This window comes from Telmatherina bonti (genome assembly GCF_933228915.1).
Source record: "Telmatherina bonti genome assembly, chromosome: 19".
NCBI classification, from domain to species: domain Eukaryota; kingdom Metazoa; phylum Chordata; class Actinopteri; order Atheriniformes; family Telmatherinidae; genus Telmatherina; species Telmatherina bonti.
In genome coordinates, this window is record NC_136617.1 from 7,264,119 (window position 1) to 7,291,356 (window position 27,238).

Here is a 27,238-nt window from a genome sequence, read left to right on the forward strand (position 1 = left end):
TCTTTCTTGAGATGGAAAAATGTCTATGATGAGCTAATTCTGTTCTCAGAGGTTTTCTACTTATATTGACTTTCCTTGAGGGAACTATGACGGTTAAACTGGCTTTGGTCAGTTCGCTCTGTGATCAGTTCCTGAGTGGGTGTGTAAACTTTGGGGCGAATGTTTTAATGGATAAATACATATTCCGAAGAAACTCAGCAGCACTTGGAATAATAATAAAAAAGGCATTAATAAAAATAAAGATGTAGAATCAGGAAAGAAATATTTTAAAGTGACAATGGATTTGCAAAGTTAATCCATATTTTTATTTGTATTTGTACTTGTTTTAGATTCAAATAGATTTGAGTAACAAAACATTTCTATTTTAGCTCCATTATACGTTGGAATGATTAAAATTTATGGAGCATATTTCATAACAGTTGTGGATAAAAATAAATAAAAACTGGCAACAGAACTGAGAGCTGGAAGTCAAGAATCAAATAAAGAGGATTGTCAAAAGCAATTTTAGCAAAGACAGCTCCAGCTCATGCGAGCTGCGACGGTGTGTTTCTGCAGGATGTTGTGTTGCTGTTCTGGTGAATACTATCCTCCCACACCATCATACCTCCCCATGATGCTTCATAGTGGGAATATATTCATCTCATAGCAGTTAAAAGTAAAGCGTTGATCTTCCATTGATCACAAATCTGAGTTTTTTTTCTCTTTTTGGAAGAAAATGTAAATAATTCTTTTCCCAGTTTGGTGTTTTTGAGTGATGCATTAGTCACAGCTGCTGGAACTTTCTGGGACTGACTAACTGTCTTTTCCTCATAGCTGAGCTGTCCTTCCTAAAATGTGAAAAGTCATATCTGAATATCCATTGAATGACCAATAAGTTCAACATCTTTTTATGCTTTATTCCGTATAGATGAGTAAATAAATGAATGAATGTATTCAGTCCCCTTTTAATGAAAGGGAATGAATACATATGAGCACAACTGTAAATATGTCTATTTGTACAAGTTCAGCATTTTCTAATGATTTTCTTTTTCTTTGCTTCCGTACACGCTCCTGAAAATGGTTGCCTTTAAGAAAAAAGTGTTGTAAGATTGTTTGTATGACTTCGATCAATAAAATAAATAAATAAAAATAAAAGTAAAAATAAAAAATAGTTTATCCAAACTGCGTCTGTTCGCGATGACTGACAGCCTCAACAGATGATAACTCCGCCCACCTATCTAAATGGACCAATCAGTGGTGCTTGGTCGATCTGGGCGGAGCTTGTTTTAACAACGGAGAAAGAAAGGCCCTTTTGTGCGAAGCCGTTGGTCGCCATTTTGAGGATATCTTTGAAACGACGAGATCAAACTGCTACACAGCAGACCTTCACGGTTTTGGTGTTTTATGTAAACATTTTCTCGAGTTTAAGGATAAATGAATCGATTCAACAATAACCGCGGCGGCTTTGGGATGAATAACTTCCAACCGCGCAGAGGCGGCGGATCCGGCGGCCCGATGCGTGGTGGGCTGATGCCGAACCCGCAGTACAGGAACCACCCGTTCCAGAATCCCAACCAGAACAGGCGACCCTCCAGTAACAACGCCAACAAACCGCAAAACCAAGGACAACAGAAGCCGCAACAAAACCAGCCTATAATTCCTCCACCGAGTCCAGGCCCGGCCTTGACGATGAAAGGCCCGATGCAGCAGGAGCAGCAGAAGCCGGCCCAGCAGGAGCAGAAAACGACCCAACAGGAGCAGCAGAAACCGGCCCAGCAGGAGCAGCAGAAGCCGAATGTTTCTGTCTCCCAATCCACGATTCAGTCACCACCACCGAAACCTAACGTCACCACCTCACAGCCTAACCAGGCCCAGCAGGTCAAGCCGCCGACTGGAAACGCAAGCGGACAACAGCAGAAGCAGCAGCAGCCGCCTCCCCAGCAGTCTCCCAAGCCTGCTCCCCAACAACCCCCGAAGCCCAGTCCCCAACAACCCCCGAAGCCCAGTCCCCAACAATCCCAGAAGCCTGCTCCCCAACAGTCTCCCAAACCTGCTCCCCAACAGTCCCAGAAGCCCAGTCCCCAGCAGTCCCCGAGGCCTGGTCCCCAGCAGAGCCCAAAACCAGGCGCCCAACAAAGCCAGAAGTCCGGTCCCCAGCAAGGCCAGAAGCCTGGATACCACCAGCGGCCTAGCCATCATCAAGGCCAGAGAGGACCCCCACAAGGCCAGAGAGGACCGCACCAGCAACACCAGAAAGCAGAACCTCCAAGGAAACCTGAATCTAGGGGAGAATCTGCAAACAGTGGTGCTGGAGTTTCAGACAGAGGCCAGAAGGTTGGTTTGTAGTTTGTTACGTGTTTTTAATCATAATATGGCGTCGTTAGCTTCAACGAGCTAATCAGCTAGCTCCGGAGGTGCGCTTGATATGAAAGACCCCTCAGCCCGCGCGGGCGGATTTTATTCGTAGCCTGAATTCATATGAGGCTGTTTCTGTTTTTTGTTTTCTTATTGTGTGTGCTTTTTTTCTTTCTTTTTTTGTTGCTTCTCCTTTCTTGTGTCGAAATGTGAACAAGTCACCACTCCTTGTTTCTTTCGGCCGGCAGCCATCTTGTCTTTGACTGAAAAATGAATTCGAGTTAAACTATAATTGTGTTTTATGTATGTATGAATGTATGTGTGTATGTAGGAAAGGATGCATTTCTCATGTGTGAGCTAAAGGTGGACGAGTTTCTTAAATGTGATTATCTAACTGTGTTTTAAGAGTGATACTCAACAGGAATAGGTGTTTGCCTTTACAATAAACAGACTTAGTGTCTGTCAGGGGGAAAAACCCCACCATCGCCCCCTGCAGTCACAGATTTTGCTTTTACATCTGCACTTCTCCCAGTTGAACAAAAAACCACATGTTGTTCATATTGTTTGAATCTTTATATTTTAGAAATGTGTGCTCGGTATTATAGTCCTCTATACGTTTTATCTTTAACTTTTTTCATATTCATATAATACTAAAATAAATATTTAAAGGTTTTAGTGTCTCTAAACCTATTTTGTACTTTTGCTACTGGAGACCAACATGTTTATTGTTCGCCAGCAGGAGTTTAAGGCAACTCTTTCCATGCTGTTGAAACCCGGGGAGAAGTCTTACACACAGAGGTGCCGTCTATTTGTTGGTAATCTCCCAAATGACATCTCAGAGGATGATTTCAGGAAGATGTTCTCAAAATATGGAGAGCCATCGGAAGTCTTTATCAACAAAAGCAAAGGCTTTGGTTTCATCCGACTGGTAAGATATTGCACACTTTGAGTCTGTGGTTAGATATGTGATGTAAACAAATGCAACATATCCTGACTGTACTTTCATGTCTAATCTGTTCCAGGAGTCCCGGGCGTTGGCGGAAATAGCAAAAACAGACCTGGATGACACTCCAATGAGAGGCAGACCCTTGCGTGTCCGTTTTGCTACGCATTCTGCTGCGCTGTCTGTGAAAAATCTGTCTCCATTTGTTTCCAACGAGCTCTTGGAGGAGGCGTTTTCACAGTTTGGAATGGTTGAGAGGGCCATCGTCGTCGTAGATGATCGTGGTCGCTCCACAGGAAGAGGCATCGTTGAGTTTGCTTCCAGATCAGCTGCCAAAAAGGCTCTGGATCGTTGCAATGAGGGTGTCTTCCTTCTCACCACGTACGTGTTATTGTAGTATGGATTAAGACTGTTTAAAGTAATGATTCCTGTTAACCTGAACACACCCCCTCCCTTTTCTTTCAGGACACCCCGTCCTGTTATTGTTGAGCCTCTGGAGCAGTGTGATACTGAGGATGGTCTTCCAGAGAAACTGGCACAGAAAAACCCCAGATACCAAGCGTAAGCATGCATTTTCTGTTCATTACTTTTAATATCACATGGTATGTCTTGCATTCACAGAGTACAATCTCTTCTCCTGATATGACAAAGTTCACACTTTGCAAAAAGTAATACATGTTCAACAAATGCTCGAGATGGAAGTTTGATAGTAACAGCAGTTTAATGTAGTCAAAGTGGAACGACTCTGAAACAGGTGTGACAGAACCAAAGATTTGCTTTTGTCATTACATATTAAAGCCAAGTTGTGTGGAATCAATTCTGGACAATGAAAAATGTTCAGCAAGTATACCTGTTTAAAATGCATTAGTTCTCCAACTGTCTCAGCTGAGATCATCAGATTGTTGTGAATGTGTGATTTGTTGGCTGTTTAAATGAACACATTAATAAAATCTGAATTTGGGATTTTTTTCTGAATACACCAAAAAATACCTTCATACCACTTATGATTTTTTTGGTATCGTCAATGGCTCACGTTTAAAATTTGTAATCAGGTGTTTATATAAAAAGTTACAAAGGGGAATTGACTTAAAATCCAAATCTGACATTGTCTAATAAAGAAAAGCAAAATTAAATGGCTTTTTATCACAGCTGTAGAAAAAAAATCCACCAAACGCACGTAACCCTCCATATTTCTGGAGATTCTGGTGATTTCAAGCTTTTCTTTTAGCGAAAGGCCACAGATTAAAAGAAAAATTAGGCCCCTCTCAGTTGTACAGTGAGTTTACATTTATAATAAACGAAGATTCTATCAGTAGTTTGATCTCAGGCGATTAAGTGTTGCTGGGTCAGCTGTGCACGTAGATGGCAGTGACTGAACAGTTGCTTTTGTATTTCCGAGACCTCGTTCTTGACGTACCATCTATTCTTTCTGCAGAGAGCGTGAGCAGCCACCCCGCTTTGCTCGTCCTGGCACTTTTGAGTTTGAATACTCCAAACGTTGGAAGTCTCTCGATGAGATGGAGAAGCAGCAGAGGCAGCAGGTGGAGAAAAACATGCTCGAGGCCCGAGAAAAGCTGGAGAGTGAGATGGATGATGCTTACCATGAGCACCAGGCTAATCTGCTACGACAGGGTTTGTTTTAGTCTCATTCCTGCCTCCATTTATTTATTTTATAAACTTAAGTTCTGCAACGTGTTATTTATGACTTAATTCATGGCTGAAACTTTTGCTGCAGAACTGCTGAGGCGACAGGAGGAACTGAGACGTATGGAAGAGATGCACAGCCAGGAGATGCAGAAGCGAAAGGAAATGCAACTCAGGTATTGAATTATACATAAAAACATGCTGAATGACTTTTATTCGTCTAATTTACACCAGTTCATTACATCTATGTCAGCAGGATAATAAACCTGCCTGCCTTTCCTACATGATCATATGTCTGCACCTTTCTGAATCAATTTGTCGGTGTTTCCACCTTGTGTTGCGGCTCTTACTTGTTTTAACCTATTTTCTGCCAGCAAGTTTTGATCTCCTATTTATGGATTAATTATAATTTGAAAGAGTAGATTTTTAATATTTTTAATTTTTAAAATTCAGACAAGAGGAAGAACGTCGCAGACGTGAAGAAGAGATGCTTCGAAAGAGGGAGATGGAGGAACAGATGCGGCGTCAGCGCGAGGAGAACTACAGGATGGGAAACTTTATGGATGTGAGTTACTTGTAATTTTTGCTCTAAAGAATTTATTAAATGAGGGGCTGAATCATTATTTGTTGGCTTAATTTAACACCTGCTTTTATTTTTATTATTGCAGAGGGACCGGGACATTAGAATGCATTCCAGTGGAGCCTTGGGCATGGCTGGTAAGTTGACTTTATTTGACCTGAAGTAGATTAAGATGTAGGAAAACCATGCATAATCATGTTTTATTGTATATTTCCCAGGAGACCACATCAGAGCCACTAAAGCTTAAAAGTTGACTGAAAGTTTCTCTGATTTACTTCAAACTAAACGAAGTATGTAAATATAACTGTTGATTTATTGTCTTTAACTTGTGTTGTTTGCTTTAGACATGTCCTTTGCTGCATCTAACCAGAAGTTCCCAATGACTGGACTCGCCTTTGAGGCTCAGCAGGCTATGGGAGCTTCTTCAGGAGGCTTGATGGGCAACGAAATGGTAATGTATCCCACTTTGGGAAGATTCCTATTTAATGTTCATGTTTTGGGTTTTTTTCTTTTTGATGGAGATTCTCCAAGCTGATTGTAAACATAAAGGCCAGCTGGCCAAGCAGAACAGGAGGATACGAGGGGTTTACGTCCCCAGCTGGCTCTCGGAGTCTTGCTGGTTGTTGAATGAGTTTGATCTGCTCTCTGCCTGTTTTTTTTGTTTGTTTTGTTTTTGTTTTTTTTTTTGTTTTTGTTTTGTTTTTCTTTCTAATGCGAGCCTTGCCCCCCTCAGTTACCTTCTACTCAGTCTTACTTGGGTCTACATAGCCGTCCATCTGCACTAAATCATCAGACTGTGCTCTCCAGTGTGTTTCTGAAAGACAAATTTCTGTTGCTCTGCTCACTCTGACCATGGCGTTTGTGTAGTAGTGTTTTTGCAAGCCCTGTCTCTTGTGAGCTGGACAGGCATTTTTTTCCTTGAACAGAATGGCATATACCAGACTTTTCCTCTTAACAGTTTTTATTCCCATTTCCAGCTATGTTTTCACCTTTACCGAATCTTTTGTTTGAGCAAATATGAAGTTTTATGAAGCAGATTACTTGTATTTTTGGCTCAACTGATGAATCTTTGCACTTTCAGCTATTTTTTAAGTGTGAAATAGGATGGTGTTTCAACGTCTGAACGAGCAAACTTTACTTTCTCATCATCTTTATTGTAACTGAGCATAAATGATGTTTTTAGTGCAGTATGACGGTATAAAGCATGAAATTTGAATAAAATTTTCTAAAACATCAGGACTAATTGAAGGGGGCAGGTACAGCACTGAGTACTCTTGCTGAGGATGAATTAGATGAATGCTGGAGTTGAAGATTTGAGGACATCAGGTTTGTTTCTGGATACAGCTGAAGAGCTGTTCAATTTGTGGCATCTTTGAAAGACTTAATGTCTGTTTCAGCTTTTCACACCAGTGTTTACATTGCAAAACTGATGCATGATGCATTTCAAAGTACCCTTTGAAATATTCGCATTAAAATCTTTTTTTCTTTATGATAAAAGTCATATTAAATATCTTAAAATTGACTGGACCACATATTAATTTGAAATTTAAATTTTTTAAGACAGTTCTGAGAAATAATTTGGAGATGCACCGATTTGCTACCTGTTAATTTTACACAAGCTGCAGGTCATTGCAGCACATGCTCACTTCCACATTCACACTGACAGATGCATAAACAGTCACACTGTGGACGGCTTGTGTGTCAAGAGTTGCCAGGGCTGCAACGATTACTCTGGTAACTCGAGTACAAAAAATGATCAAGGCAAATTATCTGCCTTGAGGCGTCGTTTAATATCATGTGGTGATATATTTTAATTTATACATCATGGCGACATTCTCAGACCACTGTGCTGTTTGGAGGGACCTCATCATATTTCAACATTTATAAAAAATATGTAAAAGCAGTCACCTACGGTGTGCCTGTACAGTATGACTGTTTCACATGGACTGATGACGGACATTTCCAACAGCAGCGGCGAGCGGTTTGCTCTCTGTCTGAAGATTCTCGTTGCTTTGGTCTCTAATGGCAGAGAATGAAGAAGAGGGGAGGAAAAGACAGAAAAAGTCAGTGTGGGACCATTTCACACTGAAAAGGGCAGAAAACGTAGTGAAGTGTGTGTGCTGTAAAGCAGGTATTAATGATGCAGCACCTGAAACACCCCCCCCCCCACACACACACACACACACACACGCTTCACACGCTTTAGGCAGCATGTGACGGCAGACGTAGCCTCTGTTCCTGCAGCAAACTTTTATTTCGTATTAAACAGACACACTTTTAACAGGCGCGTCGTCCACCAAGACATCGGCTAGTTCTTAGATACTTGGGACATGTTTACAAGTCAGTTCTTCTTTCTACGTGAATTCTTCTTTTAAAATGCAAAAATTTGCGACTGGTTGAGAATTGTTTCTCCACACATTGAGGGCGTGCACAAACACGTTGGCATATTTTAAAATATGATACTTTAAAAATGTTTTAAAAGTATCACATTTTAAAACATTTTCCTCATGCATTAGGTAGTAACAACACATGCAACAGCTTCACAAATATACATTTATAGATTTACTTTGGTTGAGTTTCTATTATTTGTTTTCCAAATTATAACAATAATTTAAAAAAATCATTAGAGTACTCGATTACTCGAAGAAATAATCGACAGAGTACCCGATTACAAAAGTACTCGATAGTTGCAGCTCTAGTTTACATTAAATAGACAATCAAATCATCATCGTTAAACTTTGCTTTTACTTAGGGCTGGGTGATATGGCCTCAAAATAATTTTTTTTGTTTGTGTTTTTTTTTTAAAAGCCAAATCCATTTTCCAATTTAATCGGGCCTGCACACTGTGAAGAATAAAAATGATAAATTACAAACATCAAAATATAATGTTTAAATATTTTGACAATAAATAACCAAAACAATTTCCCACTTTGGGAAAAAGGTAATAAAAATTCATTCATTACACTTAACGTGTTTCAAGAAACTTGACCTCTTTTATACAAAATGTTATTTTAAGAAATCCCTGGATGTTCACTAAATTAAAGTTATATTTCAAACATACATTTATTATTCTATTCTTGCTGTTTTTGTGTTTACACGGTTTTTTTTTTTTGTTTTTTTTTTGACAAGCGTGTCATGTGCATCTGGCTTCAGACATGTGGCTAGTGACAACGCCCCCCTCCCACACTGAAAGCCCTGCATTTCACCTGCATGACACCTAGAACTGTGCAAAAACTAAATATCACAATTAAGAAACGCTAATGGATACACCTACATTTTAAAAAAAAAAAAAAAAAAAAGTCTCAAGTATCGCAAAAAAAAGTTCTCATGCTCATGGGGTGGTTTTTCAGACGTTTTGACATAGAGACATATTGCAAAAGTGTAATGGAACATTGACATGTCACCGGATGTGACGTGGGGGTCATGGGACCAGTTCACCTCCAGTAAAGATGCTGTGGTGTGAAACAAACTGCGAATTTCAGAGTTTTAGAAAAGAAAATTAGGAAGAAAAGCTTTGAAAATCCAAAGCAACCGCAGCAAGGAGAAAACTAAAAAATAATGCTACATGTCCACTTGGCATAAACCACAACTTTTGTAAAAGAAAAGAGTAACAAGATTTTGCGATACTTGAGGCTAATACGCTAAACACGATTCAGTGGAAACAACCGCAAATCGCAATGGTTGTTTACCTGTTGCAGGGACAGAGAGATATTTCTTGGCACTTCTTTGCTAGCTACCACTTTGCTGTTGTTTATGCAGTTCTGTGGGAAACCATCGGGAGTGCGCTGACGTCACTATGAGGTACGGAAGCCCAAAAGGTGCTGGTTGGACAAAATAAATCTCGATTTTCATAAAAATTTGTCTTCATAAAAAGCAAATTCAAATTAATCGATTAATTGCCCAGCCCTACATTCACTCACTGACAGGTGTGTGTACGGCGGTGTGTTGTCTGGTCTGGACTCCCACCTTTCCTCAGTGTCATACATACGAGGAACAAGGTGTGTCTGTCAGCTGGCGTAAAATAGATGATGAGCTCATCAAGCCGTCATCCGAACTGGATGGATGGCATTTGTAATCCAAGCTGCCTTTTAACCAGAAATACTATGAATACTACCAATGCATTGTCTCCGTTTCAATTGGTTTGTGTGCTGTGGAGTTTAACCACATGAAAACGTCTTAGTAGATGGAGACTTCCAGTTAAATTGTGAAACTGGCAAAAAGACAGAAGAACTGAGTAGGTAAACCTGAGGTACTTCTGAGCATTGCAAATGTTCCAATCAGTGTGAAAATCAATCGGTGCATCTCTAAAGTTCATAACAATACCATGATCAGAATCAAGTGGTCTACGTTTATCTTTGGTTTTTACCTTCACTTCTGTTTTATTGTTCAACTGGATGGTTAATATTTTTATTTTATTGGTTGTGGATTTCTAGCTTTTCTCGATTTGTAGTTTAACAGAAGACTTGGACTGAGTTGTATAATAATTACATTGCCTAATCTTTTTAAAGTGTCATTCTGCACACAATACAAAACATTTTTTGTCACAGTTAAAAACTTATTTATATTAATACATGCACACATTAGTTTCTGATGGCTGCCATGTCAGCTAGACTTTGGTAGCCCCCCCCAAACAGCTCAGATATGCTGGCACATAAAACATTATTAAAACATTATTTAGACCAACATGGATACAAAGGAAAAAAATAAGTTTAATATGTATTATTTTGTAAAAACCTCCACATAGATGTTTGCTAATGAATCTGCCATACCAACGATGAGTTACAGACACATTCACTACTACTGATGAAGAGCTGTAGGATAGTACTGGCATGCACTGGAGAACAGACAATAGGTAGGCACTGACTAACGAAAGCATTACCCTCTCTTCCTTTTCCGTATGTAACCTGCGGCACCTGTGGACCTTCTATTGGAACGAACGGTTTCTTCGGATGTGTCTCCTGCTGGGGTTTTTTTTTTTTTCATAAACCTGCTCACAATATAACAATACATTTTTGCACACCTCCATATGGACATGAACTGTGTGCCTATGCACTGACCAATACCTTACTTCCCCCCCCCCCCCGCAGCGCAATGAGCGCTTCGCCCAGGGCGGTCCTAGGGGCATGGGGCCTGGTTCTGCTGGGTACGGCAGGGTCCGCGAGGAGTTTGAAGGCCCGGTTAAGAAAGCCCGTTTTTAAAACACTGCTCTTTGATGCTTCAAGCAGCACCATTTGTATAGATTCTCCAAGACAAACATGTTGAGTCACATTTATGATAATTAAGTTTAAAATGTTGCAACATTTTAGTCAACAATTTACTCATTTTATAAGGAAGTCGATATTTTCTTTTTTTAATTTGTATCATCCTTAGTGTGGAAACAGAGGTCACCCTGGTGTGATCAGTTGTTCTTTGTGACCATGTATCATTTTCGTTTGTAGATGTACAATGTGTGAGTCGTCGTGAAGTGATAACTGTAACGTTTTGAACCTCCTATGGCTGTGTTTTGTGCCATGCGTTTGGAGTTGAAGCATGTACAATAATAAAGACACTGGTTCCATCAGGACAAACTTTTAACATTTATTCCTCCAGTTTAATCAACCAAACCGCGACGGTGGTTTGTTGGCAGAAATGGTGTAATTGAAGGTTCCATGTGTTATTCCTGCAGCTTTTAAACACAAGCTGCAAATCACGAGTAATGTAGATTTCCTTCCCAGCCTACACACGTTTTCCATTTGTGTCACAATCAGAGCTTAATGAGTCATAAATCGTGTTTTGTTAATATTTTACTGCACAACTCTTAACAAGCTGAGCATCACTTTTTCATGATCATGGTTCAAAGGAAATGCGATTTACAACTTGAGTTTTAATCTGAACGCTGCAGAGACCAAATGGACGTCATCTCTCTGCAAAGGGAACAACTTATTAAATTATTCCTTTTTTAAATAAAGTCTTCACATCTGAAAGTTTTTTTATTTTTTATTTTATTTAATTCACAAGGCAGCAGAAATACCACATAGAACCTTCAAAGACATTGGTTTAGTTTCTGGTTCACATCCATAGATCTCCTTACAAACACTGATTACACAAGTGATCACACACCGATAAGTGTGTCCTGCTTCTGGGGTTATTGGCTATGTTCATATGCAGTTTAGTAGGGCTGTGACGATAGGCTTTTGTCCCGATTCGATTCAGATATTTCGAGTGCCGATTCGATTCAAATTGCAATTCTCACAATTCTTCGATATTAATTTTTGTAGATTAAAAACAAAAAAAGTATAAACCTTTTTTTTTTTTTCCTGTCATTTTTCTTGATTTCAAATGGGAAAAACACAGCAGCAAGACCATCATTCTGCTGCTATATTGCCCAAGAAGACAAGTAAAAACATGAAATAAAATATAAAAATGACAATTTTTATTTTATTTATTTTTTATTTAGGAAAAAAATAATTTTAACAAAAAAATGGATTTTAAAATTGTGAAGCAAAAAAAATCCAGATTTTTGATTTTTCGATTCGATTTTTCCCACCCCCAGTTTTGTGCATACTGAAAAGAAAACTTATTTATGCTCTTTGTTTTCATCTTTTTCCAGGGTTTATGAGCCATTTTACAAAACTCAGACTGTATTCTCATCACTTTTCAGAAGCAATTTGTATGTAGGAGTTAGGGAGTTATGGCTTGATACCAAGCGCGTTTACCCATACTTGGTATCAATAAAAGTGTATCAATACCACAACCGATACCACATTAGTCAAGCTAGCGCAGATATGTTTGATGACATGCTTCGGACATGTTTTAAAAGAAGTAAATATTTCGTATTCTACGTATTCTGCTATGTTGCTAAATCAGAAACATTCAGCTTTTTTAACAAGGAATGGTTATCCTAAATATTGCACGGAGTAATGTCATTCTTATGCAACAGTATGTAGTGAAAATACAATAATGCCTCCGGAATGTGGTCTTTTCTTTTCAATATATATACGGAGCTACAGATGGAGCAGCTCTTTGGCGGAGTTCAGTGCAGCTGAAATTAGCTGAAATTGGCAACTCTGACAGGGTCAGTTAGGGCCGTTAGGACAGCAAAGTTTATGCAAGCAGCCTGCAGCTCTTGTTTGTGGAGAGAACCGCAGCGTTGAGGATCATGACTTGTTTAGATCGCATTTACAGAAAGCCAGTGGCTGCTTCACGAGCCGCAAGTCAAGAGTCAGTGAGACACATGCAAACACAGCTCTAAAAGCTGGATCTTTCAAAACCACACATTTATAGTTGTATTTAGGTAAAATGTGCCAAATCAGAATAAAACTTGTTGAAATAGTTAGATCTGTAATGTTATTATATTTGTATTGGTGAGGTAACTTCAGAAAGGATGGGTCATTTATTACAACCTAATGAAATTTTACACAGTTATAACAGCAATAATAACCATAGTCACTATAATGTTTACATAATTAGATTTGGTTTCGGCAAATATCGGTATCAGCATATATTCAAATTTCAAATCGGTATTGGATCGCAACTCCCAAAAAGTGGATTGGCGCATCTCTTGTTGGAGTAGTAGAGGGTTTCACACCCGTCTGTGTTTGGCAGTTATCACACTGTCTTGTTGTCGTGCTCCAGTAGCAGTGGTTCCTTTTATACGCCGTTTCATGATGATGGTAACCCGAGTCGCTCTTCCAGTGACATCACTCCCTGACTCTGACCTGATTGGCCACGCCCCTTACCAATAACGGCATGCAGTCTGATGACGTTGCAGACAACCTGACTCGGCTCGCTTAGAACCTGGGATGAGGAGTTACAAAAACAGTACCAGTAAACGGATACAAAAGCCAAGTGGAAAACCCTACGAGTCGAGTCGAGTTAAGTTGAGACTGGTGGAAAAGGGCCGTAAGTCTCTTATCGCCACGTCGTCTCTAATAATTATTTGTATTGACACAATATAATGTCTTGGACGTTCTATATCTTGAGCACCAGTGCATTTTAATGTCCTTGCAACATGCGATTGTGTATTTTTACAATGTTTTCTTACTGTTCTGCATGTAAACATAGCCATTAACAGTTATGGACTAGTTGTGGGGGGATTGGGTGACGAAGGAACTCTCGATGAAGTGATTTAAAGAAAAACCTTATTGGAGCTGGGTTATAAAACCATCTTAAAATTAGATTGTGGCTAAATTCATGTTAATACTTTCAGCCAATCCACCTGCAGTGCCAGATTCATCTTCCTCAGGACCCTTCAGTCTGCTAGTTGGCTGTAATGCATCCCTGAGCTGGCGAAGAACTGGAGTAGAAATGGCAAAGTTGGCATTTTGGATGTGGTTTGGAGTCTGTTATAAAAAGGACGAAGAACAAATTAATGCAATCTGTAAGCGGTGCTGTCAGTAGGGGAATGCCAAAATGGCAGATATTATTCATTTGTTTAATCACCTGGCAGTAGAAGCATCATTTCATCGTTTCATCGTGTGACGGGTGTAGACATCCCAACATTGCCACATCCCCTGGCCCTAATCTGAGCTGAATCTCCATATCAGGACGGCGGTGTATCAGATCTGGCAGGTGTAGATGTGCTGCTTCGTGGCTCAGATGGACGCCATGGTGTCCTCCGTCCTGGATCTAAAAAGAAGGAAAATATCCAGCTTGCTGGTTTGGGTTTCTGTTCTGTTTGTTGTATTAAAAGTTCATCTCTTTCAACAGGTCACATTACTTTATGGTTTTAATATTTTCTACTGTTCCTGTTGATAAATATTTGTACATTTAGTGATCTATAAGACCAGTCAAATTCTTTCGTTGATCAACACAGCTCATGTAGGATTGGGACCTACAGACCCGTCCGCACGCACTAGTTTACTGGTGACACGTGTTGGATATAAAATAAAACACCAAGCACACAAACCTCTTTTTTTTTTTTTTTTTTTTTTTTTCCTCTAATAAGGGCTCAAGTTACATTTCTGTTTAGGTGTTTAATGCTTTCAGCTGTAAACACATCAGGATCTATTACCCGTTTTTTTTCTGCACCTTTTTTATTTAAAAAAATATTTATATTTGCCTACATAAATGAGCCACGTGGAGTAAAACTTTCCCCCAGAGTCCTCCTGTTGTTGATGGTCAGCAGACTTGTCTTTCAGTGCAACTAGGGACGTCACTGGCCTGCTGCTTGTTGTTTAGCTCTAAACAACAAAAGTCACAAGATGGAGGATGTTTTCATTTTGTTTCATGCTGCTGTAGACGCTGGCTCTCTAGCTAGCATCTTTTAGCTACATCAGTGCTACCTGTGGCTGTATTAGTACTGAAAGACCATGAGGCACTTGATGGTACTTTATACAGAAAGTTTGTTTTCTTAAAAAAAAAAAAGAAAAAAGAAATTTCTTCAGGAACCTGAAGAAAATTGAAGAAACCAACTGGATTTTTCCAGCACTGTTAGTTTAAATGATGGGTTTGATGTTACAGGTAAGCGCTCTAAAGTAATCCATGAATTTAACTTTGCTTGATATTTAGTCCCCTTCTTTTTTTTTCTTTTTTCTTTTTTTAAATATATATTATTAGAAATTAACACTTTTTTTTAAATGATCACATCTGAATTGGCTTTGATACTATTTCCTGCATTGGACCATAAAAACAAAAAGAAATTGTAAACATTAACACCAGAATGAAACGGCAGCAGTTTGCCATTAGGAAACAGTCTGCAGAAGTGAGTATATTTATACGTGTAGTAGTTAAATTTGTTGCTACATTATTTTGTACATTTAATATTCAGTAAAAATATTGAATGTTTTAATCAAATTTTTTTTGTTTCAAATTTCTGCTTCAATGTTAAAATCACAAGGAACCTGTGCCGACCTTGTGCAGCGTTTTCTTGTGATTGGATGCGACTATGCATCTTACGAAGCTGCCAAACCAAAACTTCTCTCAAGCAGTGACTCATCATGTCGGCTTGTCAATGGTTTGCTACCCCCCCCCCCCCCCCCCCCCCAATATTTATTTTATGTTTAAACTCCAGTGTCGTCTCCGCATTAAGTGGTTCTGGTACCAGAACCACTTAATGGGAGAGGCTTGAATGAATGTAGTCATACTAATGGATGGAGCGAGAGGGTTATACTCAAATGTTCTGTTTTTGTGTTGTGTACATTTTTTTTTCTTTAACAGGTGTGACCAGCTTTAAAGCTTATGGACTTTGGAGGAAGTTGTGACGATGTAGCCTGAACATGGAAATGCTTTTTACTAAAACTAAAAAAAATGGACTTGTTGGGAGAGAGTTGTGTCGTAAACACGAATAAATGAGAATAAACTGTAGCTTAAAGATGTGTGGTGCCCCAGCTTTATAGCTGAGATGCTCATTCAGCCCTAGGGATTTTTTTTCACCTGCCACACAGGTAAATCAAGTTTTTATTTTTGGTACTTTCATTTCAATGTAACACCAGACATTTTTTTTATATTCTTTTTAAATTCCTATGATATAAACAACATTCTTCAGTGTTAATTGGAAGCCTGTGCAGTCACTGGTGTATCAGTTATCCTGTCACCATCTGCTGCTGCACAATGCTCAACCAATTTAGATATTTTTCTGTGATTTCTCTGAACTGAAGTCTTTAAATATAAATTTGGCGTTTACTGTCAGGGCAACCAGAGGCGGAGCTAGAGGTGACATCAGCACAGTATTTGGCCTCCTTTTAGCCTGAAGTAATGTAGCAGTGCTGATCTAGTTGTATGACAGCAGAACCATTTCAAGATAATGTTGGGAATCTGTTATATTTACTTTTCACTGAGTTTATTTAAGGATAAAACAAACTTAATAAAATTGTTTTATGTTGGAGCTAAAAATAAACTTTGAAGATCCTTAAAGAGTTCTTCCTCAGTATCAAAGGTACTCTGTGCTGGCTTAACCAGAGCTACATGATGCCGTTAAAGGTTTGCAAGGTTGTGTCATGCAAACCTAGATAGTAACCAGTCTTATTTTCAGTCGTAAGATATGAGAATAAATGCAGGACGTTCCGAAGAGGAAAGTGTACAGATCAGGCTGACGCCGACTCCATTCCCAGTATCAGCTGCTGAACATCTCAAACCTGGAGCTAGCCACCCGAGGATCCAGTCCACCAACACCACCAACAGTAAACTAGTCGTGCTAGGGAGAGAAGCCACTGATATAGAGGATCAGATCCATGTTTAAAAGCCCAGCACTGGGACCAGTGGTGATACTGATGGGACTTTTCATGTTTTGCTACAGAATGTCATCTGCTACATCAAGATTAAGCAAAGCTGCACAGTATTTCCCCAATGTTCTTTATCTGAATGAAACCAGCTTCATACTTTTCATAAAGAGCTTCTTTGGAAAGCAGTTGATAGATGCTCAGAAGTCCTGAAAGGAAAGTTAACTTTGGCATCAGTTTTATTTGTGGAGAGGAAACCAGATGGCTCCCAGGTATGTCCACCATGATAAACTCTGAAGCAAAACAAATGGATCATTCTCTTTATGCAAAATACATGCTGTTTGTGTTTTTGCTGAAATTTACATCATATTTCACATAGTCCTGTAGTTGTGTCAATAACTCGAGCAAAGTGTGAATTTAAAGCCTGTAATGTTATGTCTGTGTGTTAGTGTTGTATACAATTTGTTTTTCCTTGACAGGTTTGACCATCTTTTAACATGTTGGACTATGAAAAGGAACCAAGACGTTCGTTTTGTAGCCGTTTGGTTAGTGAAAAGCCATCACTGGAAGACCCAATAGTCATTTTACTTAACTTTTTATAGCATTGACTGTGTCTGAAGATTTGAAGACTGAAGTTGGAAGATTTGAATATTTTTGGCCATCGTTCAGTTTACAACCAGTATGAATGTGATAATTCGGCATCCTCAGATAGGGTTTATTTGGATCATCCCCATTTTGAAAATCACCAAACGTGAATCTTTTTCTTCCACACATTTTAAAATGGCCGTTGTTTATCCTGCTCCCTCCTTTTGATTAAATTTAGTTGTATAAGCTTGATATTTCATTTTGAAATTAGTATGGTCAAGATAAAATGATCTTTGTGCTGCATTCAGTTTTAGAACCCCTTTAATCTGTCGTAAGTTTATTATTCTCTTTGACCTTTATTATCAATCAATGCCATTTTGCTACAACTGCCATAAAGCTGATTGTTAGGTTAGTCATCCCCAATGATTATCCTCAGATACTTTGGTTTTAAATCCTGTTACTTTTTTTAAAGTGAATGTCTCCTGGAAACCTGCCGACTGACGGCACCAGCAGCATTTAAGTTAAACTGCCTGTAATATTTTCCTCATAGAGCTACGTTTACTCTCCATATCTGGCTCGTTATTGAGAAAACTGGTCAGACGACATGTAGATGACCAGAAATACGCCCACAATGGTGCATCTTTCAGCATTTGTGATGCCAGATATCTGACAGAATTCCTCTCCTGTACACATACTTTGGGTTTTACCTTTTTTTTTACTAAGTAACACACTGTGTATTTTAAACAGTCAGGTTCAACACTTGACTGCATCGTTTGATTGAAAACTTTTCTGAGTTTGACCGTAGAAATGAGCAAAGAGCTAAAAAGCAGCTAACACCTAAAGTTAAAGCTGGGGTAGGTAATGTTGGCAAGCTTGCAAGATGTGAGGCCTGTACCCATTGGGGGCCCATGTTGGGCCAACATTGGGCAAACATCAGCAGTTTGGACATGAAACAAAATGTACATAAAAGCCAGATAGTTCCACCACAATGTCTAGTGTATTGCTATTGGTACCAGTGGCTGAGAGATGTTAGAAATGTCGTTTCACAGCGTATCATTCGCCATTTTTACAGTGTTGTGGTGTGGAACTGCGCCCTTGGAACACTCTGGGCCCATGGGCCTGTGCACTTTTAACCACTTTTTTTTTTTTTTTTTTTTTTTTTAAATAAATTAACCCCATTTGGGTCCAAACGTTTGGATTGGCCTTTTTTTTTTTTTTACAGATTTACAGTAAATAAAGGGGTCTGACTACGAAATATACAGACTATCAGGATGAGGAACCACAGACTAAGATGTCTCAGAGCATGATTACCTACCCCAGCTTTAACTCTTAAAAAAAAAAAAAAAAAAAAAAAAAAAAAAAAAGTGTAAAGTGAGCAGTGTTCCCTGCCCAGATGCTTGGGGTTTTTATGGAGAAACTGATTAGCAGATACCTCAGCAACCTGGATGAAACTTATTAGGTGGACAAACAAAATGAAAACTGTTTAAACTGAACCAAATTATTGGATAAGAAATTAACACACATTTATTATACTGTTTTTTAACCCTGAAAATAGACCCGAGATTTAAAATGTCGTATGAAACAGTGACGACAGACAGTAGCAGCATCAGCACTTATCGCACATTATTACTCTTATAACTGCATGCATGATGCTGGTTTGATGTGGATAAATTGGAGACACCAGATGGAAAGTGAAAGTTATCAAGAATCATTAAGGGATCGTTGCTATAGGTTAAACTGGCAATGGAAAAACCCAACGCTCTTCTAAATATTTATCCTTTTTAAGAAGCTGAGAAACCTCAGCAAATTCATGCATCCATAGAGGGCGGATTTCAAAAACCACTTCCTCGCTCGTTGTCAGCTAAACGACTACATGGTTCAGTTGGCTTGTCCAGGATCAAGCGCTGTAGAGGCCTGTTTGTATTGTTCCATTTAGACTCTCCACCAATGTCTGCAGGCCTTAAATACCCCGCCACCCAATTATACTGAGCAGGAGGTATAGAGCCATCTTTAAAGTCCACCTTTTCATGGCTGAACTGGCTATGCTCTAAAAATAATGGTTGACTTCCAAATCTTTGAATTTCAGAATGATGTCAGCTACATTAAACTACATTTTCACCTGGCGTTGAGTAGTTATCATCTCGGATGTACACTGGCATTAAACATCCACTTTAAAATGATCTGTTTGTCACTTTTAGAGATGCTCATACTAAGCGTGCCCACCTGAAGCCCTGCTTAGTCTTCAGTGACGTTAATTTAAAATCGTGAAGCTGACAGAGATGAGTTCCTCTTAACCTGAGAAATTGGACCAGAACGTCCCACCACCCCGAGGCAGGAGCTTCCATGCACCTTACGTTTGACGAGAGGATGGATGAAGTGCTGTGTCAGTATGGTAGAGTGTTTGTCTTTGAGTACACGAGGTGTGTTTGATGCTGTCAGCCAGCTTGTCAAAGACGGGCTGCTCCAGTCCACAGTAGATGCTCTTCTCTGCAGTTGGGTTACATTGACGATGAGTAGTTCTGCAGAAGTCAGTGGACAGTAAAGCCTGGACTTGTTTGCACTACAGCCTGAGGTATGCTTACACAGATCAGCCGAACGAGTAAGGTAAGTGTCTATCCATGTTTCTGATACAAGATGAACCGTTGTCCTTAACTGAGCTTGTCTTTCTGTCCTCTCGCTGCTCAGTGATGAATGCAGGGCTTCTGGCATCACACTTTCAAGAATGGCATCACAGTGCAGAAGCTGCTGTTGGTCTTCTGTGTGGGTGGAAGTGCAGCCATGTGTAGTCCATGCCGTGTGTGTGTGTGTGTGTGTGTTTGTATTCCTCTGGCTTCTCTGTATGAATGCAACAAAGCAACAGTGAGCCGTTGGTTCGATGCAGACGCTGAACAGCTGAAACTCCGTACAAACCATAGACTGTATATAAAAGATGGGCGGAGCCTCCGTGACGTCACCCATAAGTTTCTGAAGAGCTGAATTGAAGCTCGGTGGGCGGTTCCTACCATCACCATCTTGGCAGGGGCATGCGTGTTGTCTTGCCCAGAATATACAAATATGGGCAAAGAGGTGGAGCTGAGAAGGGGGCTGTGAGCGTCATGGTGAATGATTGACATCGAGCAAACTCTGAGCTTTCTGTAGCTAAGAGCTAACTGAGCTAACCCAGAGATAACAGGAGCTAACCAGCTAACTGAGGTCAGCGGGCTAAAGCTAAGTCACGTTAACTGGGTAAAAACCGTGGTTGTTCCATGTTCTTCTGACTTGAAGCAGGAGATTGGGTACCTGTCAATCAAAAGGATACGCCCCCAAATATGTCGAACTCGGAGATTAAATTACTTTTCAACGGGCGAGTTAGAAAAAAATTCATTCCCCCCACAGTTGTCATGAAGGTAAACCTGAGCTATTAAACCTAAAATTGATTGTTGTACCAGGCAGTAATCATGTTTATTCCTGCTGTAAACATGTTTAGTTCTGCTGTGAAGTTGGTCTTTTTAACATGGGAGTCTATAGGAATTTGCTCTGTATTGCAGCCCCTAGTGGATGAACGGGGAACTGCAGTTTTATGCAATTACACATTGGCTTCACTTTTAACCACGGAAGGCTTCGTCCATCTTTCATATACGGTCTATGGTACAAACACACACTGCTCAAGTGGGTTTTTTTTTTTTTTTTTTAAACACATATACGGGGAACACCTGGACAGCATGTTTTCCTTTGTTCCTGATTTATTTTGATTTAAATATCAATTTACATGTGATTATGCATGAACAGGCAGGCTTGTCATCAAGAAAATTAAGATTACATAGTTTCCTGCTGTCAGAAAGGCTTCGATGGATCCACATTCATGACCTTTTTATGACGACTACAACCTGGGGGGGGTTGTGGAAGATCTTAAATACATAAATACAGAGAAATAACAGCAGGTAATCCTTTCAGATCTCAGAATGTTTCTGCATCAGATTAATAAGGTATGGACACATGATCACTTCATATCACCAGTTAAAGGATCCTTATAGTCTTTGTTCATGATCAGCAGAACATTGACAGGCATCTAGCTGCCTGTATTTGGAGGTGGAGCCTGAAATCACGCCTGGATTTCTGGGAAAATGCTGAAAGAAGTCAGGAAACTAAAACATTTAGTTTGTTTTTAACCAGACGACGCCGTGCCAAAGTGTAGAGAAGTCGCTGTTTGTGCTGTAAGGCTGAACAGAAAGACAACTGAACCCAAACCACCAGCTTCTGCGTAGAAGTTAAACATAGTTTGATGTTTCAGCAGACTCTTGTAGCAACTGAACCATCTGCAGCCACTCCCACCTGGATCAGTTTCCTGCTGGTTTCCACCCAGTTTGAGCCCATTTACAACAAAAAACCTGATCATTATCTGACTTCTGGAGTTCTGGCCGTCACTGGGGCGCTTTCCGCTGCTCGTTTGGTTTCCAGTGCAGCCGTAGTTTCTCCCTGCAGTTGAAAAGACAAATCCATCTTCGTTTTTTTCCCCTTGTTTCAGAGTGATGCTGCTCTGTGATGCCAAAATGGCTGCTAACGCATGAGGCAGGAAATCATGCTTCTGACAGAGGATACTTGATTCAGACCGGGCATCACCATGTGTTAGATCTGCACAGTAATGGTCGCATAATTAACTTTAATGAGGCTACGTTCTGCAAAGTCTGGCCTTAGATACATGAGCTCTATGCAAGACTTTAAACTGTGTTTAACGGCAGGCGATGTGCAAGATTATTCCCTCGCTCCACAGTACGTCGCATTTTTTAAGGAAATTTTTTGTAAATGAAGAAAAACCTAAACAGCTGCTTCATGTTAAGACCAGCGTTGTGCAGGCGCAGCATGAGCCGAGCACATTTGAGTTATTATCTAACATATATTTATTGATAGAGGAGTAACCTCTTGAGATGCACCATCTCGTTTTCAAAGGGGTCCTCTAAATAAAAGAAACACTAAACAAGCGCAGCAGGGTCTACAAACAAAAATTACAATCAGAAAAAAAAGAATAAGTAAATAAGAAAAAAACTCAATAAAAATAAAATATGTAATCCATGTAATAGTCATCATTCATCCATCCATACAAACACACACACAGCTCCTACATTAGCACAGCTAACGCTAAGACAGCAGGCTCAGCCACGCTCAACCGACTGACGGACGTAGACTCCAAAAGAAATCCGCTTCATTGACAGGAAAAGTAAGTTTAGAAACTTCACATATCTTTCGTGCATCCCTGAACAGTGTTGTTGCTGTTCTGGTGACTCCCAGTTTCTGTATTTTCATGTAAACAGACTCTGTCTTCCAAACGAGTTTCTCTTCTGAGGATGTTTCTCCTCCCTGTCCCTCTTTACTTCCCATCACCTCAGACAGCGAGACAAAAGTCCTGCTTCCAGGTCGAAACCAGCCTGTTAGCAGCAGGTTGGACCCGTGTGGACGGCAGCAGAACGAAGCAGCACAACAGTTAAAGCAAAGAGAGAGTTTACAGACGACTCTTGTAGCTTATGTACATGATTCTTTTCTATTCTGTTCATTCAGTAGAAGCTTTTATCCAAAGAGACTGACATATGAGTGAGAACAACACAAGCAACAGTAGAGGACATCGTAGGAAGGTGCTGGTGGACTGTTCAGTTGGACGCAGGTCCTTCCATGAAGTGATGATGTCCAGCTGTTTCCTCTCATGAGTTTGATGATCATCCTGACAAAGAAACGAATAAATGGAGTGAAAGTCCAGAACATTTGCAGGACACACTCTCCAGACTGGAGTCTGTGTGGTCGCTGCCAGTTCCTTACCTGTGATCCGGGTGGGAATGTGTTCCTCGGAGCTGCGTGCTCCTGATCAGCTCTGGTGGGATGGATCTTACTTTGTTTCCTCACAGCTTTTCTGATGTTTCCGGATGGAGTTTGTTTTTCTTTTCTTCCAGTAACGAATCCAGATCCTTTTGTTCAGACTGAGCGGCCTCAGTTCTGCTCACATTCCTCCAATCTGACTTTAGTTCATCACTCAGCGGTCTCCTACAGGGGGCAGATGGGGTTTACTTTAGTCTGTTTAAAACGTATAACAGCAGGACGCTGCATCTAAACAGGTCAGCCACGTCCAGCAGTGGAGACTGGTTCTGATTCAGTTTCTCTCTGTCTCGGTACATCGTGTGCATTTTCCCTTTCTGTGTTCAGTGTGAACGATGTCACCTTCCTGACCGGCCGTTTTGGAGTCTTTGTGTGGGGGTTGTGTTGCAGCTGCAAGCGGTCGGGGTTCTTTATGCTAGAAGAGACTGGAGTTCAGCTTCTGGAAGCTGATGACGGGTTTGTCTGCACTGTGATCCATTTCCTAACTAACTCAACCCTGATTGGCCAATCTAATTACCCCTCTGATCGGAGTGTGATGCCAGAATGACCCTGCCGGCCTGCAGTCTGCAGTCCTGCCAGTAAAAACCGCTTCCCTCTGAGGTTGTGGTGCAGCTCTGGGTACGTTAGCGCAGCGGTGAAGACCCGATCAACTTCACGTGTGGTACCAGAGCGGTCGTCTCACTCGCTGAGGATCCAACACGTTTTAACGGTGTTGTCGCAGATCTGCCGTTTTTAAACAGGAGTCAAGATCCTGAGATGTGTCTTCATAACACTGTTCATACTGGACTCCTACACACGCACACACATGCACACACACCCTCTAACACATCTACATGTAATGCATGTCCACATGTCATCATAACTTTTCTCTGAATCCCCACAGCCACACTTTCTCAACTCGTTTTGGTTTTAGAGTGAATCTGCCGACCAATCAGCTTCCAGGCTCTGATTTATTTGTCTCTCGCTGCAGGAGCTGCCACCAGTCCGAGGAGGCTGACAGACTTCTCCAGTAACCACGGTGAGACCTCCGACACGCCGGCCCGTCTAACCATGTCACCGTTGTCACCGTTCATCCCACAACGCCGCCACACCAACACCCGTAGACGTCTTAAAGGTTATTTCCACCTATAATGTGACTGCCAACATGAGTCACTAAGGGCTCAGACCACTAAATCCAACTAGAGGATCAGGAATCTCTTGCAGTTCAGGTGTTTATTTACCCTCTTAGTTAAAGATTCACCATTTGACACATTTTTTTACTCAGGATTTGCAAACTGGACTTATGTAAACTAAGAAATGTGGTCAGCAGAAAATATCAGCCTCCACCATCACCCTCTCTCTGCATCAAGCAAAACCACAATCCCAGACAGACGCAGGTGATATCAGTTAGGCAACACACACACATACACACACACACTACCCTCTAGTGACAGACTTACAGAATGACATCTTTGCCTCTCTGGGAACATAAAATAAAAGAGCAACACAGAAGGGGGATGTTTCAGGTCTGTATCAGTAAATAAATCCTGTTTCTGTCAGAAGAACTGAGGTTAAAGGCGACAGGACCACCTGGACTCCTCTGTAAAATGCAGCATGAACCCTCCGTAACCTAAAACATACTGGAACTTACTGGTTTCTGAGCTGTGGTTCTTTTATTGAAAAGTCCGTGTTTTGTTTTATTAAAGACTACGCCGATTTGTTCCCAGCTGATGTTAAATTACAAGTTTAATTAATGACTAAAGACAAAAAGCACTTTTTTTCTTTTTTTTTTTTTTTTTTTTTTTTACTGGTAGGCAAACATTTAAGAAGGGTCTTTCTCATTAATTAAACTTGTAATTTAACACATCAAATATGGACAGACTGGAACCTACGTGTTTAAAAAAAAAACTATATAATTATGATTGTAGTTTTTTTTTTCGTCAATTTATTTTTTAAATAATGAAAATCTTACATACTCCACCTTTAATTGAAATCTAATTGTAATAGAAATAAAATGTTGTCCATGTACTTTCCCTATTTTTTTTTTTTTAACCGATACTTTTTAAAATTATATGTTCAAAATAAAATTTATAATCAAATAAAAATCACCTGAACAGCCATACAATTGATATTATTATTATTATTATTATTATTAATAAGAATAATAATAATAATAATATTAATATCAATAAATAAAACAATTTAGTATTACGTGTGTAAATTAATGTTTTTATCTTTTATCACAGGAGTTAAAAACCCAAAGTTTCTGGTGGATGTTGTCTCCATGCAGCTGCTCAACAGTTTCTCAAATCATACAACTCCATAACTTAGAGCTGTTTTTCATTCACTTTAATGTCTTGTCTCAATCAATTTAAAGTACATTTTTATTTAATTCGTACATTGTAGTTATTTAAATAAAAAAAAACTGTTTTTGAAAGTAAAATAGGAGTAAAAAGTTGTTTTTTTGTTTGTTTTTTTTTTTTAAAAGAAAAGGGGGATCTCAAAAAATGGATTTCCCAAAAATTAAAATGAAAAAGAATTTGGGAAAAAAAACAGATTTTACAGGGTTCTACTCATATCAGACGTTCTGGCGGTGTGTGAGTCGATGGAGCATGTTTCACGGAGAACTTTGGGAGAATCTCTTCATTTTGCAGTTTGGTGTCGGCGTCTCAGACGTGTGACGACGGTTTCGTTTGTTTCAGCAGATAAAATGACGTCTGAGGAAATCCCAGATCTGCAGGAGAGACGGTGACGTCACCGGATCGCCTCCGTGTTCAACGTCTGCAGCGTAACGTCGGAAATGTGTGTATTCCACCACAGAACATGTCACAGGAAACGGTGTGTGTGTTAACGACTGTTCTGTTGCAGATGGCGGCGCAGTACTTCCACCTGTCCAGCAGAGGACGCGCGGCCCGCCGCAGAGAGGGCGCAGCGCGGAGAGGGCCCCAACGTGGAGAGGGCCCCAACGCAGAGAGGGCGCAGCACGGAGAGGGCCCCAACGCGGAGAGGGCCCCAACGCGGAGAGGGCCCCAACGCGGAGAGGGCCCCAACGCAGAGAGGGCGCAGCGCGGAGAGGGCCCCAACGTGGAGAGGGCCCCAACGCGGAGAGGGCGCAGCGCGGAGAGGGCCCCAACGCGGAGAGGGCCCCAACGCGGAGAGGGCGCAGCGCGGAGAGGGCCCCAACGCGGAGAGGGCCCCAACGCGGAGAGGGCGCAGCACGGAGAGGGCCCCAACGCGGAGAGGGCCCCAACGCAGAGAGGGCGCAGCACGGAGAGGGCCCCAACGCAGAGAGGGCCGCAGCGCGGAGAGGACCCGGCGCGGAGCCGTCCAGCAGACAAACTGTTTGTTGTTGTTCTGTTTCTAAATAAAAGTGAAAAAGCAGTTTTGTTTGGTTTCCCTTCTGTTGAACAGGAGCTCGAACCTTCGGACTTTTCCGGTTTGGTTTCATCTCTCCAGTCACACGTAGGACGTAACGATGTGTGGAAGTTGTTTGGTCTGGATGAGTGGAAATGTTCTGATCCAGATCAGACTAAACACACCTTGTTGTTTGTGTGAAGGTCAGTTAGTGCAGCTGCTTCATCACACACTCATTCTAAGACTAGAAATAAAGGATACGTTCAAGTGAAGAATTCCTGGGTGGGAAGTTGAACCCCCACCAGTCCACTTAATGCTGGGCGCCGTATTTCCTCTGGAACGCCCTGGAGGACGTCCAGCCTGTCTGCTGCAAGACAATCCGGAGGGTCGGCGTGAATCTGGGAGACACGTGAAGCTCTGATGTGGACAGAAAACCACGAACTCTGCTTTTCATGTTTCAGCCTGAAGGAAGAATTCATTTAGATGAAAAACATCCGGCTCTGCTGCGGGTCGTATAAAGAACAGGCTGAACTTTTTGTCTTTTGGATAAAAATCATTTAATTTGCAGGATTTCATGAACGCTCCTCTGTGGACAAGTTCTGGTTCGGGTCTTCCAGAACATTTTCCACGCCTGCAGCTCCTCCACCGCCACCAACCAGCTGTGCCTCGCCTGTAAGCCGACCCGCAGGAGAGGGGAAAGGGAGGGGGCCTTGCATCATTTATCACCATGCATCATTGATGTTCAGAGGCCACACGAGGAGCAGCGCCGCCGTACATCCGCCTCATGCTGTCCTCCACATCCAGGTGAGTTCTCCGAGAACTTTCAGGCGAGACGGAGGA

The 27,238-nt window shown here is 40.8% G+C and overlaps 1 protein-coding gene across 3 annotated transcripts; it reads left to right on the plus strand.

Moving 5' to 3' along the window:
* The first annotated feature begins 1,285 nt into the window (after positions 1 to 1,285).
* sfpq (splicing factor proline/glutamine-rich) lies at positions 1,286 to 24,083 on the plus strand. 3 transcript variants are annotated; one of them, XM_079258904.1, is made up of 10 exons: positions 1,286 to 2,313; positions 3,071 to 3,262; positions 3,357 to 3,658; positions 3,743 to 3,838; positions 4,713 to 4,909; positions 5,013 to 5,097; positions 5,375 to 5,486; positions 5,590 to 5,638; positions 5,846 to 5,952; positions 24,036 to 24,083. In XM_079258904.1, exons 1-10 carry the CDS (start codon positions 1,414 to 1,416, stop codon positions 24,060 to 24,062), a joined length of 2,067 nt encoding a protein of 688 aa, XP_079115030.1. In that variant the 5' UTR covers positions 1,286 to 1,413; the 3' UTR covers positions 24,063 to 24,083. The 3 variants fall into 3 exon arrangements, with proteins under 3 accessions (XP_079115030.1, XP_079115028.1, XP_079115029.1); XM_079258902.1 differs by lacking the exon at positions 24,036 to 24,083 and adding an exon at positions 10,589 to 11,305; XM_079258903.1 differs by lacking the exon at positions 24,036 to 24,083 and adding an exon at positions 10,589 to 11,303 and having other exon boundaries at positions 3,074 to 3,262.
* The last annotated feature ends 3,155 nt before the right edge of the window (positions 24,084 to 27,238 follow it).

What these genes read in the sequence shown, in the direction of transcription:
- sfpq (XM_079258902.1), top strand. Translation starts at nt 1,414, where the DNA reads ATGAATCGATTCAACAATAACCGCGGCGGCTTTGGGATGAATAACTTC. An exon ending in TTTCAGACAGAGGCCAGAAG is followed by an intron (nt 2,314 to 3,070) that starts GTTGGTTTGTAG and finishes ATTGTTCGCCAG; the next exon opens with CAGGAGTTTAAGGCAACTCT. An exon ending in GGATGGGAAACTTTATGGAT is followed by an intron (nt 5,487 to 5,589) that starts GTGAGTTACTTG and finishes TTATTATTGCAG; the next exon opens with AGGGACCGGGACATTAGAAT.